The 14,953-nt window shown below is 42.6% G+C and overlaps 1 protein-coding gene across 4 annotated transcripts in view; it reads right to left on the bottom strand.

Annotated features, from left to right (window-relative positions):
- Positions 1-10,407: 10,407 nt before the first annotated feature.
- Positions 10,408-14,953, bottom strand: part of gapvd1 (GTPase activating protein and VPS9 domains 1) — a 31,214-nt gene continuing 26,668 nt past the window's right edge. For all 4 annotated transcript variants that reach the window (XM_064967123.1, XM_064967121.1, XM_064967124.1 and 1 more), the window contains 4 exons: positions 14,732-14,945; positions 14,431-14,503; positions 14,109-14,306; positions 10,408-13,746 (listed from right to left, as the gene is read on the bottom strand). In XM_064967123.1, coding sequence (XP_064823195.1) covers positions 13,606-13,746; positions 14,109-14,306; positions 14,431-14,503; positions 14,732-14,945 — 626 coding nt within the window. In that variant the 3' untranslated portion in view covers positions 10,408-13,605. The remainder of the gene's footprint in view (positions 13,747-14,108; positions 14,307-14,430; positions 14,504-14,731; positions 14,946-14,953) is intronic.

Below are 14,953 nucleotides of genomic sequence, written 5' to 3' on the forward strand. Positions count from 1 at the left end.
CTGGTTTTTGACACACATTATTCACAACTGTATATTGTTACAAATGGGGTTTTCTCAAACATCAGTTCAATTAATTTAGAAGCATCAGAAATGTATGCTTCAGGAAATGCCTTGTGGTCTCTCTCTCCAGGGGATTTTTGTCTCCCTAACTATGCTGCTTAATTGCAAGAACAAAGGAAAGTGCCTGTACAGTAATGGCAGCACCTTACTGTTGCCATTTATGTGAATGCTATGTATGAAAAAGAGATTTGTGCTCCTTTTAACTGTCAAGTCCAAAGGGTAATTTTATTTGTTTTCATTAACATAATGCTGGCTAAGCGCATCTAATTCTTGTTTCCACGGGTGATTACACATGCATGGAAAGCTTGCTTTAGAAACTAAGTTAAGTGCAACTTTGAACTTGTGCTATGCTCTAACCACACGGACAGCTGTACTTGACACAATGCCTAATACTATTCAGTGCACAAAGGAACCTACACTACATGGCAAAGTATGTGAACACCTGCTCGTTGAACATCTCATTCCAAAATTATGCAACCCCCTTCGCTGTGATAACAGCCTCCACTCTTCTGGGAAGGTGGTCCACTAGATGTTGGGAATATTGCTGCAGAGACTTACTTCCATTCAGCTACGAGCATTCGTGAGGCCGGGCACTGATGTTGGCCGATAAGGCCTGGCTCAAAGACGGCATTCAAATTCATCCCAAAGGTGTTCGATGGGGTTGAGGTCAGGGCTCTGAAGGCCAGTCAAGTTTTTTCTTGACAAACCATTTCTGTATTGATCTCGCTTGGTGCACCGGGGCATTGTCATGCTGAAACAGGAAAGGGAATAACCCCAAACTGTTGCTACAAAGTTGGAAGCACATAATAGTCTAGAATGTAATAATATTTCCCTTCACTGGAACTAAGGGGCCTAGCGCAAACCATGAAAAACAGCCCCAGATCTTTTTTCCTCCTCCACCAAACTTTACAGTTGGCACTATGATTTGGGCAGGTAGTGTTCTCCTGGCAATGGCCAAACTCAGATTTTTCTGTCTAACTGCCAGATGGTGAATCATGATACATCACTCCAGAGAGTCCAATGCGAGATTTACACCACTCCAGCCAATGCTTGGCATTGCGCATGGTGATCTTAGGCTTGTGTGTGGCTGCTCGCCATAGAAACCCATTTCATGAAGCTCCCAACAAACAGTTATTGTATTGACGTTGCTTCAAGAGGCATTTTGGAACTCTGTAGTGAGTTTTTGCAACCGAGGACAGAATTTTTATGTGCTTCAGCACGGGGCGGTCCCATTCTGTGAGCTTGTTTGGCCTACCATTTCATGTCTGAGCCTCTCTTGTTCCTAGACATTTCCACTTCACAATAATGGCACTTAAAGTTGACCAGGCAGCTCTAGCAGGGTAGAAAACTGACTTGTTGGAAAGGTGGCATCCTATGACACTGCTTCATTAAATCCCTGAGTTCGTCAGTATGGGCCATTCTACTGCCATGGTTTGTCTATGGAGATTGCATGGCTGTGTGCTCAATTTTATACACCGGTCAGCAACTATTGCGGCTGAAATGGCCAAATCCACTAATTTGAAGCGGGTGTCCACATACTTTTGTGTGTGTGTGTGTGTATCAGACATTGAATTTCTAAGTTATATAGGCTACAGCTTTATTTAAACATGAACTTGAACAACTCAAATACTATACGTTTTAATTATTTTCTTGATCATGTTGAAATAAATTAAAAATATTATGCATCAATACCACAGGTTCTGTCATGATTTAGTAGTGAAATAGTATGTACCATGATTGGGTCTATTGACATGAGTGCTGAGCTTTCAACTGTATCCACATCACTAAGGCTCTATCATGGTCCATGCATACACATTGGTCTCTACACACACATAACATGCACACACACTGACGCCACACAATTTCACCCTCAGCACATATTGTACACTGCTGCTACTGACTATGATCTATCCTGTTGCCTAGTCACTAACCCCTGCCTATATGTACAGTACATAGATACCTCAATTACCTCGTACCCCTGCACATCAACTCAGTACGGGTATTCCCTGTATATAGCCATGTTATTTTCTACTCCCTATATACAGTATAGCCATGTTATTTTCTACTCTCTATATACAGTATAGCCATGTTATTTTCTACTCCCTATATACAGTATAGCCATGTTATTTTCTACTCCCTATATACAGTATAGCCATGTTATTTTCTACTCTCTATATACAGTATAACCATGTTATTTTCTACTCCCTATATACAGTATAGCCATGTACTCCCTATATACAGTATAACCATGTTATTTTCTACTCCCTATATACAGTATAGCCATGTTATTTTCTACTCCCTATATACAGTATAACCATGTTATTTTTACTTATTTGATTATTTATTCACTGTGCATTTTTATTCCTTGTGTCACTATTTCTATATTTATTTTTTAAACATAATCTTTAACTCTGCATTGTTGGAAATGGACCCAGTAAGCATTTCACTGTTAGTCTACACTGGTTATCTACAAAGCAGGTGACAAATAACATTTGATTTGATTTTATCATACCAGTGGGAGATCTCCATCACATTGCCGATACATTCCCAGTCTGTATAGTTTGGGTGGGAATTATCTCAGAGAAGAAAGCTGAGTTTCATTATTTATGTCTGTTATCACCCCAGGCACAGAGACTGTATCCTCCTGAGTTTTAATCTGCTTGTCTCCAAGCATCCTCCTGGCTATTTCATTTAGGTTTTAATGTGTATTTGACATTTTGACATCTAGGTTCCCCTTTCATTTAATTGATTTGCCGCTGCCTTTTGCTGTTTTCTCCTCAGTGAAAGGATTCCTCATGATCACCTGCCTACTTCTCATGGTGGTCCTATTGCTTATTTAATTTCTCTTCACTACATCTCCAGATGTACTACATCTCCAGATGTAGAAGTTAGATTAGTATTAGAGAAGAGGGGATGAAAAGCTTGCATACAGGGTTTTGAACATTTTAACAAAAATATTAATGGCTACCATTTTGAAACCACCCACACACACAATTTATTTGGACAGTGGTGTGCTATGATTTTTTTTAAATCTATAAATGTAAACTTCTGGAGTTAGATGGGGAGTTTCGCAATGCCACCGTCGACCGTTTGACCATTTGAATGCTTGAATGAAAAGTAGTTAGGAATATGGGAGACTTGCGAGACCGTGTTGACAACAAATGTAGACCTATGTGTATGCAAATGATTATTGATTCTGTCTGTCCACCCAGTAATTTAAATGTACTGCTTGTGATGGTAATATGCATTAATTCGAAAATACTGTGGCGATTTTTGTGAGAGTGCAACGCTAATGGTGAGTTACCCAAATTAATGGGGACGCACACCTTTCATTATTACTATTAGATTAGGTGGCGCCAATTGATGGATTCACTTGTGACCAAACTAAAAGCCTTTCTGCGGTTCGCATCAATTTGGTTTAAGACCAAATACAGGTTTTAATGTTATGGACACTTACTAAGTAGTTTTTTGTCTTTGTCAGTAGTCCATTAATTGTAATAAGTTTTCTTCCATCCTTAGGGACTTTGATAGAATCTTGAATAATTAGGCTACAAAAAAAACATGGGGCTACACAACAAAAGTAATGTTTTGTTTGTTTAATAAATGAAACCTATAAGTAGAGACAATAATATTAGTAGTAGTAATAAGAGGATTTCCAAATTTAGTTGAACTTTATAACACTTTTTTTATCCATGGTTTTTGTTTATTATTTTATATATATATATAAAATCCTCATTCACTCTCAAGGATATAATTTACATTAACCAACATTCATGTGTCCATAGACTTTTAATGTGGTAATGTTCCATAGGTCTCTGGTGTTCTTTGTCTAAGCTCAGCTCAGGAGACCGTCGTCAAGAATGATGCGTCTGCCATCTGCAGGAGAGCGACGGCACGCCACATTAAATGGCCATTCCATTGGCCAGAGCCAACACATTCATGTAGCTCTGATTTATAGCATATTACACTGTGATAATAAAATATTTTCTTTGATACAGCTTCACGGCTATATGCACCTCTACTTTTCAGATTATTGATTTACCACGTCGTTAAAAGGCAAGTGCAGTAAGCATGTCCAGTATACAGTTAGTAAACATCCATTGCCCTAAGATCCCATAGTTTGGGAAGGCCTAATGTCCATTACAAAAGGTAAATGAGCACAGTGGATGCCTACAATACAGCATAAATGTGTCTGTCTTTATCAAAGAGTGACTGGTGAGATATACTATTGATATCAAGCAAGTTGTAAAAGAAATAATCAAAAAGAGAGTCTGAATTAACTCTGATCAGAGTTCACTGTGTTCAGAGCTGCATGACCAACACTATTGAGCTAGGTAGCTAGCATTAGCTAGACTAGGGGTTAAGGTTAGGAGTCAGGTTAAAGAGTTATGAGAAGAGTTAGCAAAAAGGGTTAAGGTTAGAGGAAGGGTTAGCTAACATGCTAAGTAGTTGCAAACTGGTGAAAAAGTAGGAAGTGGTTGAAAAGTTGCTAATTAACTAAAATTGTCCATGATGAGATTTGAACCTGCAACCTCTGGGTTGTTGGACGTTCGCATTATTAGCCCACCCATTCACTCCAACCAACCACTGTACTTGTACTTGTTTTTTCATTAAGTAACCATCTGTCTTATGTAACCATACCTAACATACACTGCTCAAAAAAATTAAGGGAACACTTAAACAACACAATGTAACTCCAAGTCAATCACACTTCTGTGAAATCAAACTCTCCACTTAAGAAGCAACATTGATTGGCAATAAATTTCACATGCTGTTGTGCAAATGGAATAGACAACAGGTGGACATTATAGGCAATTAGCAAGACACCCCCAATAAAGGAGTGGTTCTACAGGTGATAACCACAGACCACTTCTCAGTTCCTATGCTTCCTGGCTGATGTTTTGGTCACTTTTGAATGCTGGCGTTGCTTTCACTCTAGTGGTAGCATGAGACGGAGTCTACAACCCACACAAGTGGCTCAGGTAGTGCAGCTCATCCAGGATGACACATCAATGCGAGCTGTGGCAAGAAGGTTTGCTGTGTCTGTCAGCGTAGTGTCCAGAGCATGGAGGCGCTACCAGGAGACAGGCCAGTACATCAGGAGACGTGGAGGAGACCATAGGAGGGCAACAACCCAGGTGCAGGACCGCTACCTCTGCCTTTGTGCAAGGAGGAGCAGGAGGAGCACTGCCAGAGCCCTGCAAAATGACCTCCAGCAGGCCACAAATGTGCATGTGTCTGCTCAAACGGTCAGAAACAGACTCCATGAGGGTGGTATGAGGGCCCGACGTCCACAGGTGGGGGTTGTGCTTACAGCCCAACACAGTGCAGGACGTTTGGCATTTGCCAGAGAACACCAAGTTTGGCAAATTCGTTCTGCTGCCTGCAACATCCTCCAGCATGACCGGCTTGACGGTGGGTCAGTCATGGTGTGGGGTGGCATTTCTTTGGGGGGGCCGCACAGCCCTCCATGTGCTCGCCAGAGGTAGCCTGACTGCCATTAGGTACCGAGATGAGATCCTCAGACCCCTTGTGAGACCATATGCTGGTGCGGTTGGCCCTGGGTTCCTCCTAATGCAAGTCAATGCTAGACCTCATGTGGCTGGAGTGTGTCAGCAGTTCCTGCAAGAGGAAGGCATTGATGCTATGGACTGGCCCGCCCGTTCCCCAGACCTGAATCCAATTGAGCACATCTGGGACATCATGTCTCGCTCCATCCACCAACGCCACGTTGCACCACAGACTGTCCAGGAGTTGGAGGATGCTTTAGTCCAGGTCTGGGCGGAGATCCATCAGGAGACCATCCGCCACCTCATCAGGAGCATGCCCAGGCGTTGTAGGAAGGTCATACAGGCACGTGGAGGCCACACACACTACTGAGCCTCATTTTGACTTGTTTTAAGGACATTACATCAAAGTTGGATCAGCTTGTAGTGTGGTTTTCACTTTAATTTTGAGTGTGACTCCAGTGTGATTTTGTTGTCAGCACATTCAACTATGTAAAGAAAAAAGTATTTAATAAGAATATTTCATTCATTCAGATCTAAGATGTGTTATTTTAGTGTTCCCTTTATTTTTTTGAGAAGTGTATATTAATTTGAATGTCCTGGATTTACATTTACTATGTTACGTCTCGTCCTTGAGACCAAGCTGGCTCTTTCCATGACAGACTGACCAGGTGAATCCAGGTGAAATCTATTATGCCTTATTGATGTTAAATCCACTTCAATCAGTGTAGATGAAGGGGAGGTGACAGGTTCAATAAGTATTGTTATGCCTTGAGACATGGATTGTGTGTGTGCCATTCAGAGGGTGAATGGGCAAGACAAAATATTTAAGTGTCTTTGAACGGGGTAGGTGTCAGGCACACCAGTTAAAGTGTCAAGAACTGCAACGTTGCTGGGTTTCCTCTGTTTATGAAGAATGGTCCACCACCCAAAGGATATCCAGCCAACTTGACACAACTGTGTGTTGGAGTCAACATTGGAGTCAACATGGGCCAGCATCCCTGTGGAAAGCATTTGACACCTTGTTGAGTCCATGCCCCAACGAATTGAGGCTGTTCTGAGGCAAAAGGAAGGTCTTCCTAATGTTTTGTACACTCTGTGTACATTAATACATTCTGGTAATCAAATTTCAAACATATTTATAAAGCCCTTTTTTACATCAGCAGATGTCGCAAAGTGCTTATACAGAAACCCAGCCTAAAACCCCAAACAGAAAGCAATGCAGATGTAGAAGCACGGTCGTTAGGAAAACTCCATAGAAAGGCAGGAACACAGGAAGAAATCTAGAGAGGAACCAGGCTCTGAGGGGTGGCCAGTCCTCTTCTGGCTGTGCCGGGTAGAGATTATAAGTACAAGGCCATTTAGGCCAGATTGTTCTTCAAGATGTTCAAATGTTTATTGATGACCGGCGGGGTCAAATAATAATCACAGTGGTTATAGAGGGTGCAACAGGTCAGCACCTCAGGATTGTTTTCTATAGACCTAACACATTTAGCGTTGAACTACTCAAGGTAATATAGTGGAGCGAGTGAGGGGAGATATACGGCATTCCATGGTTCCCCTAGTAGTCATGCACAAGCCCCATGGACTGATCATCTGTTATTCCAGAGCCATCTGGGCCAGGCTCCAGGGCTGTTTATATCCTCATGCAACAATCTGACATCAATGTGAAACAAGAGTTGCGTCAGAGAAGCCAAGTCAAATCAAATCAATCAAATCAAATTTTATTTGTCACATACACATGGTTAGCAGATGTTAATGCGAGTGTAGCGAAATGCTTGTGCTTCTAGTTCCGACAATGCAGTAATAACCAACAAGTAATCTAACTAACAATTCCTAAACTACTGTCTTATACACAGTGTAAGGGGATAAAGAATATGTACATAAGGATATATGAATGAGTGATGGTACAGAGCAGCATAGGCAAGATACAGTAGATGGTATCGAGTACAGTATATACATATGAGATGAGTATGTAAACAAAGTGGCATAGTTAAAGTGGCTAGTGATACATGTATTACATAAGGATGCAGTCGATGATATAGAGTACAGTGTATACGTATTCATATGAGGTGAATAATGTAGGGTAAGTAACATTATATAAGGTAGCATTGTTTAAAGTGGCTAGTGATATATTTACATCATTTCCCATCAATTCCCATTATTAAAGTGGCTGGAGTTGAGTCAGTGTCAGTGTGTTGGCAGCAGCCACTCAATGTTAGTGGTGGCTGTTTAACAGTCTGATGGCCTTGAGATAGAGACTGAAAAACAGCTTCTCGGTCCCAGCTTTGATGCACGTGTACTGACCTCGCCTTCTGGATGATAGCGGGGTGAACAGGCAGTGGCTCGGGTGGTTGATGTCCTTGATGATCTTTATGGCCTTCCTGTAACATCGGGTGGTGTAGGTGTCCTGGAGGGCATGTAGTTTGCCCCCGGTGATGCGTTGTGCAGACCTCACTACCCTCTGGAGAGCCTTACGGTTGAGGGCGGAGCAGTTGCCGTACCAGGCGGTGATACAGCCCGCCAGGATGCTCTCGATTGTGCATCTGTAGAAGTTTGTGAGTGCTTTTGGTGACAAGCCGAATTTCTTCAGCCTCCTGAGGTTGAAGAGGCGCTGCTGCGCCTTCTTCACGATGCTGTCTGTGTGAGTGGACCAATTCAGTTTGTCTGTGATGTGTATGCCGAGGAACTTAAAACTTGCTACTCTCTCCACTACTGTTCCATCGATGTGGATAGGGGGGTGTTCCCTCTGCTGTTTCCTGAAGTCCACAATCATCTCCTTAGTTTTGTTGACGTTGAGTGTGAGGTTATTTTCCTGACACCACACTCCGAGGGCCCTCACCTCCTCCCTGTAGGCCATCTCGTCGTTGTTGGTAATCAAGCCTACCACTGTTGTGTCGTCCGCAAACTTGATGATTGAGTTGGAGGCGTGTGTGGCCACGCAGTCGTGGGTGAACAGGGAGTACAGGAGAGAGCTCAGAACGCACCCTTGTGGGGCCCCAGTGTTGAGGATCAGCGGGGAGGAGATGTTGTTACCTACCCTCACCACCTGGGGGCGGCCCGTCAGGAAGTACAGTACCCAGTTGCACAGGGCGGGGTCGAGACCCAGGGTCTTGAGCTTGATGACGAGCTTGGAGGGTACTATGGTGTTGAATGCCGAGCTGTAGTCGATGAACAGCATTCTCACGTAGGTATTCCTCTTGTCCAGATGGGTTAGGGCAGTGTGCAGTGTGGTTGAGATTGCATCGTCTGTGGACCTATTTGGGCGGTAAGCAAATTGGAGTGGGTCTAGGGTGTCAGGTAGGGTGGGGGTGATATGGTCCTTGACTAGTCTCTCAAAGCAATTCATGATGACGGAAGTGAGTGCTACGGGGCGGTAGTCGTTTAGCTCAGTTACCTTAGCTTTCTTGGGAACAGGAACAATGGTGGCCCTCTTGAAGCATGTGGGAACAGCAGACTGGTATAGGTATTGATTGAATATGTCCGTAAACACACCAGCCAGCTGGTCTGCGCATGCTCTGAGGGCGCGGCTGGGGATGCCGTCTGGGCCTGCAGCCTTGCGAGGGTTAACACGTTTAAATGTTTTACTCACCTCGGCTGCAGTGAAGGAGAGACCGCATGTTTCCGTTGCAGGCCGTGTCAGTGGCACTGTATTGTCCTCAAAGCGGGCAAAAAAGTTATTTAGTCTGCCTGGGAGCAAGACATCCTGGTCCGTGACTGGGCTGGATTTCTTCCTGTAGTCCGTGATTGACTGTAGACCCTGCCACATGCCTCGTGTCTGAGCCGTTGAATTGAGATTCCACTTTGTCTCTGTACTTTGATAGCCTTACGGAGGGAATAGCTGCACTGTTTGTATTCAGTCATGTTACCAGACACCTTGCCCTGATTAAAAGCAGTGGTTCGCGCTTTCAGTTTCACGTGAATGCTGCCATCAATCCACGGTTTCTGGTTAGGGAATGTTTTAATCGTTGCTATGGGAACGACATCTTCAACGCACGTTCTAATGAACTCGCACACCGAATCAGCGTATTCGTCAATGTTGTTATCTGACGCAATACGAAACATGTCCCAGTCCACGTGATGGAAGCAGTCTTGGAGTGTGGAGTCAGCTTGGTCCACATTTTCTCCACTTCATCCCTCAAATAATAAAACGGCAAGCATATTTTGCATCAAGATTTTAACAAAAATATAGTATATAATGAATCGTAGCTGTTGCCCATACAGCCAGAGCTGTGTAATGCAGGATATGATCACATTGGGATCATGGGCAAGCAGTGATTGGGGAAACAAAGACCTCATTCTCAATGTATCGGAAATCAACCATGTATCACAAACAAAAAGATCTAAACTCTAAACCAGGCCAATTTTGCCATTGGTTAATTAATCCAACTAATTAACTGCACAGAACATTTGAATTTAAATTAACAATTGAGAGATATTATCAGGAGATGCAAGCCACTCCGAGGACTTTTTTTTGTAAGAAAGATTACTATTAGAGAAGGCTGTGTGTGAAGTGATGCTTTTAGATGAGAAATCTCCAATTACAAATCTGCCGTACACTTGTCAGCAGTAATTAAATGTTTGGTTAGACGTTGCTATATGTGGCGCTGCCGAGATAAGATGATCTTGCTCTGTTGCCCTCTCCAACAATTATGTTCCATGCAAAAATACGGTCAACATGTACCATTCATTGTGCAGCCTGAATGTCAGAACTTCTCTGAAGCTAAATCTGAATTACAAAGCCACAGAATATGAAACAAAACAATGAGACTACAACATCCCTCCATTAGAGAGCCATCACACATTATACTTGCATGCAAACAAATAACAGGATACTGAGTAACAGAAAAATGACTGTTTAATAGTTTAAGAATTATATAATACATTAATCACATTAAAGACAGATCGCCTACCCCTCTGCATATGTCATAATTGTGCAAGCTTACAAATGTCAAATGTATTATTCTGCCTACTCTGTACAGGGACCAGAGCACAGGGAGGATTGTAAAGCTTTGAAGACCAGATTTCATAGGCAAGTGTCTCTTCATCCACCAACGGTCTACTTGTTTGCATACAATCAATGCTAAATCAGGCTATAGTACAGACTTCTCAATGTTAGGATGTGTACTTGAACTTCACAATAAGAGGTATTCTGTCACTGTGTATGAACAGTATCACTCAGGTCAGACACGAAGGCTGGTTGTAGTTTTTTTTTAGCTATTCAAAAGAGTCACTGATATGTATAAGGGAACATTGAAACACTATTCAGGTCCAGATTGTTTCACATTTGGTCTGTACTGTACAGTACCTCTAAAGTGACACCACAAACACTTATAGATACAGTCCATCTGCATTTCGTGACATAGTACATGGTGTGTTTTCAAACAGGTTAGACAACAGTATCATCTATTTAGCAGAGGTGTATTTAAAATGGTAGATGCTGTACACACACACTCAAAAACCAGGAAGAGAAGTCCGGGAATGGGGAGAAAACAAACATATCCCACCTTTAGAGATAGCTTATAAATGTGTGTCCTTATGACAAACAGTAAGGCCTAGCTAAACTACCCATATAATCACCTCAATTAGAGTATTTTAATGTCAGAGGAATTAGTTCAAATGAGTGCAACTCATTACTAAAGAGCAGGGAAGTAGAAAACATGTAAAATGTTCTGCTTGTAGAATGTAGGGCTCAAGCGTCGCTAACCCCGTACAAAAACTCAGAGTAATTTAGCTCTGAACTTTTAAAAAATAAATGACATCAGGGTCACAGACTCAAAAGAAAACCAAGCCTCATTCTTCTCAACCCTTTCATACCTGGCCTGAGTTGGAAAATATAAGTATTTATAGAGATTTTTTTACCAGCAAGGACTTACTGCTCGTGTAGTACTGTAGCTACAGTAAGAAGACCATCCTATAAGACAGTGCAAGAGGAGACAGAGCAGATGCAGTCGTTTAACAGACCAACCTCTCACCCATCACAGCCTTTTTCCAGCGGTCAGTAACATGTCAGTGTTCTGATTGTTTGTTCTGTTGTGCTGTCTATTCATGTGATATGAAAGCAGTCATTTAACACATCAAATAAGACAAAACACTTGGCACAATACTAAGCGCACAAACAGTGCAATGAAAACAGAAGTTTGAGTTTTGATGACTTTGGCTGCAAGTGATTTTGAAACAGTTTTTTCCCCCTTCTTGTTTTAACCTTTATTTAACTAGGCACGTCAGTTAAGAACAAATTCTTATTTACAATGCCGGCCCACCCCGGCCACACCCTAACAACGCTAGGCCAATTGTGCGCCGCCCTATGGGACTTCCAATCATGGCCGGATGTGATACAGCCTGGAATTGGACCAGGGTCTGTAGTGACACCTCTAGCACTGAGATGCAGTGCTTTAGACCACTGTGACACTCGGGAGCCCCTGACACAGAACAGGCAGAGGAGCAACGTGCCTGTAAGTGGAAGAAAATTATGACTGGAATATCCCTGCGCTCTAAAATTGTATAATAAATAAAATAATCCACGCGAGCATACGCGTGAAAAGTCCCTTTCTTGATCATGTGAGGTAGAGCTAATCCAATCACTAGCCTGTCTGCTCTACGCTGAAACATACATGCATTCAACTACAGAAATACCTAACTTTATTAGCTTGGAAATGCTTTACTACCTTGAATACTAAAGGTGACTTTGACCCGCCTAAAATAAAAATATTACATACTAGTATGCTTCATTGTAGCAGGGGAAGATGCTATAGAAGCCCCTTGAACAGTGAATACCTGTTCCATTATTCTTTCTATCCAACCAATGTTAAAGACTGGTGCCCAAAAATAAATTGCAGGTTCATTGGTTCTAACTGAGGTAGAATCTTGGATATTCAAGGGCATAATGGTAATGGGAAGGAAATGAGTGCAAAGGGAATGAACTGAAACAACCAGCGGTGTTCCACACACTGCCTGTCCTCCTCAGAGGTCACTCCCAGCATAGAGGTTGGACAGAGGTTTCTTTAAAAGAGGCTGTGGGGCTCATTGGTGATAATGGGGTGGGAGAGTAATGCCAATCGTTTATGGAAAATAAAGAACAGAACCCTCATACTCAAGAATATATAGAAAATGAATAGACTTACACAAAACACCCCTCAAGGCACTCATTTTCAGTATTTCCAAATAAGCAGTGCAACTGATATCTCATCCTGGGGGCTTTTCAGTCCAAGGACAACACTGCTTGTCCTAACACTGTAGATTTTTTTGTTTTTTGTTTTTTGTTTAAAAGCATTAAATAGAATGAAATAAATACATACATTTTATTTCATATATAAATATGTGGGCCCTTGTGTCAAAATTGCCACATAAAAATAAGTATTTAGGAAAGGATGAACTGAAATGACTTCATTTGATGAAAAAAAGTTACCCTATTATCAATGTGGTAGCGTTAAAAATAGAAACATTAGCATTAGTATATTGGATTGATCTTATAATGTATTGAGTCACGAATACTCAGTATCTATTGAGTTGTGATTCCCCAGGATACAATGCATCTGAAGAGCCTAAGTATTTCAGGGGAAAGATTGTACAATTTAACAAGGAAGAACTTCCATCACCTACCCTTCCACTAAATTTATCTGAGATCATCTCGAGGAAACATGGTTCCCTTTCATCTGATTAGAAGCTTTATCAGTCAATTTAACATCAGAATCATAACTTAAGATAGAACACTTTAGATATAGACCCCCACACCTCACCATGACTAAGAATACCCAAGAGATGAAAGGAAAAAACATCTAATTAGTTTAAGTTCAAAGTTAACATCTGCCATTTTTCCAAGGCCTTTTAATCTACTGTAAAAACTGGATTTTGCCAGCTTAATAATCATATATACCTCTCAGTCTCTGACTATGTACAGCTATACAAGCAGACAGCAGACAGGGTGTGGTCCTGGAGGCTGTGGGGAGCAGAGAGAAAGGGAGCAGTTGGTTGGGAAGTCTCCCAGTCCAGTCTCCTTCACCACGGTCTGCCCATACAGGTGGCTGTTCGTTCTGCTTCACTTGCGATCGTCGATGGTCTTAATGAATTCCACTGCCGCGGTGAACTGCATCCACCAATAGCACTCCTCCCCACTCAGCCGGCTGGCGTAGAAATTATTGATGTACTGAATAGTGGACAGCAGGCAAGGCGGGTTTGCCTGGAGGGAGGGGGCTCACATTAACCACGGAGAGAGCCACACGTCCTCTATGTATACAACATGCAGTATGTAAATATGTCCATACAAGTTATCATACAGCAAGATCTTTATGCTACTACACATTTACCAAGCAGTTGTCTAGGTGAGAAGGAATTGTCAGAAGTTCTGCTAAGGATTCAGTTTTACCTCTGCATTTTAGGGAGATGAGGGTCATACATCTAGCAAAGCCTATCATTTTAATAACCATGTTTGTGAAATTAAAGATATGGTTTAATGAGGTATCAATTTTCATTATCTAAAGTGAATATGTTGTTGTAAACATCTCAAGAGTATCTTTATATCAGTTTGCGATGGATGCTCACCTTTATCAGGACAAAGACGAGCACAGGGACAAAATCGTCAGCTCCGGGGACAGAGTCCTCGTTGGCCAGACTCAGGAGATTCATGATGGTGGAACACATGCGTAAAATACATTGCACTTTGTCCCGAGGGGTCTTGTAGGCACTGATGGTCCGGATCTCTGACTGGGCAGACGGCCAGGGAGCCTCCCTCGCATACACCTGGAGCCACACAGGAAAAAGCATTCAGCATGACAAATCTGTAAGAGCTCCAAAACATCAACACAAAACTAAACATCTCAGACTTTGACGGACAGTTGGGGGATACAAATATGTGGGGCATTACCTCTGGGATTTGAAGAGCTTTGTGATTCGCTGTCACCACTTTTGAGAGACGTGCTATGTGTTCCTGAAGAAGCCTAGAGGGGGAAACATGGATGTAGAGAGCAATAGCTACAGTAGCCTAAGATGAACACATAATATAGCACTACAGGTATTGGTTACTCAAATATGTCAAAGATACTGCTGCTACAGTAGCATCAGAGGAGGTGGAGAGGATTCTGGGTCATTTGATAGCGTCAGGGTTTGCAGCCACACCGAGGCTGGGGCTGTGTGACGGAGGTGAGGTGGCGGTCACCGTTACTCACTGGTCTCTTAGGATGTCACCGTCCTGGTTGGGGTAGAAGGCCAGCTTGAAGATGCGGTTCATGACGCTGCGCTCGATGGCCATCTGGGCATCCTGCAGCTGATCCTCGCTGGCGTACTGCCAGATGGCATCATGGGCCATGGCCCCGTACAGGTAGCGCAGGAAGTCCTCCACCGCCGCCGTCTTGTCGTCTGACGCTGTGCACCCCTGGAAGGCTGGGGGG

Source organism: Oncorhynchus masou, chromosome 1, assembly GCF_036934945.1.
Source record: "Oncorhynchus masou masou isolate Uvic2021 chromosome 1, UVic_Omas_1.1, whole genome shotgun sequence".
NCBI classification, from domain to species: domain Eukaryota; kingdom Metazoa; phylum Chordata; class Actinopteri; order Salmoniformes; family Salmonidae; genus Oncorhynchus; species Oncorhynchus masou.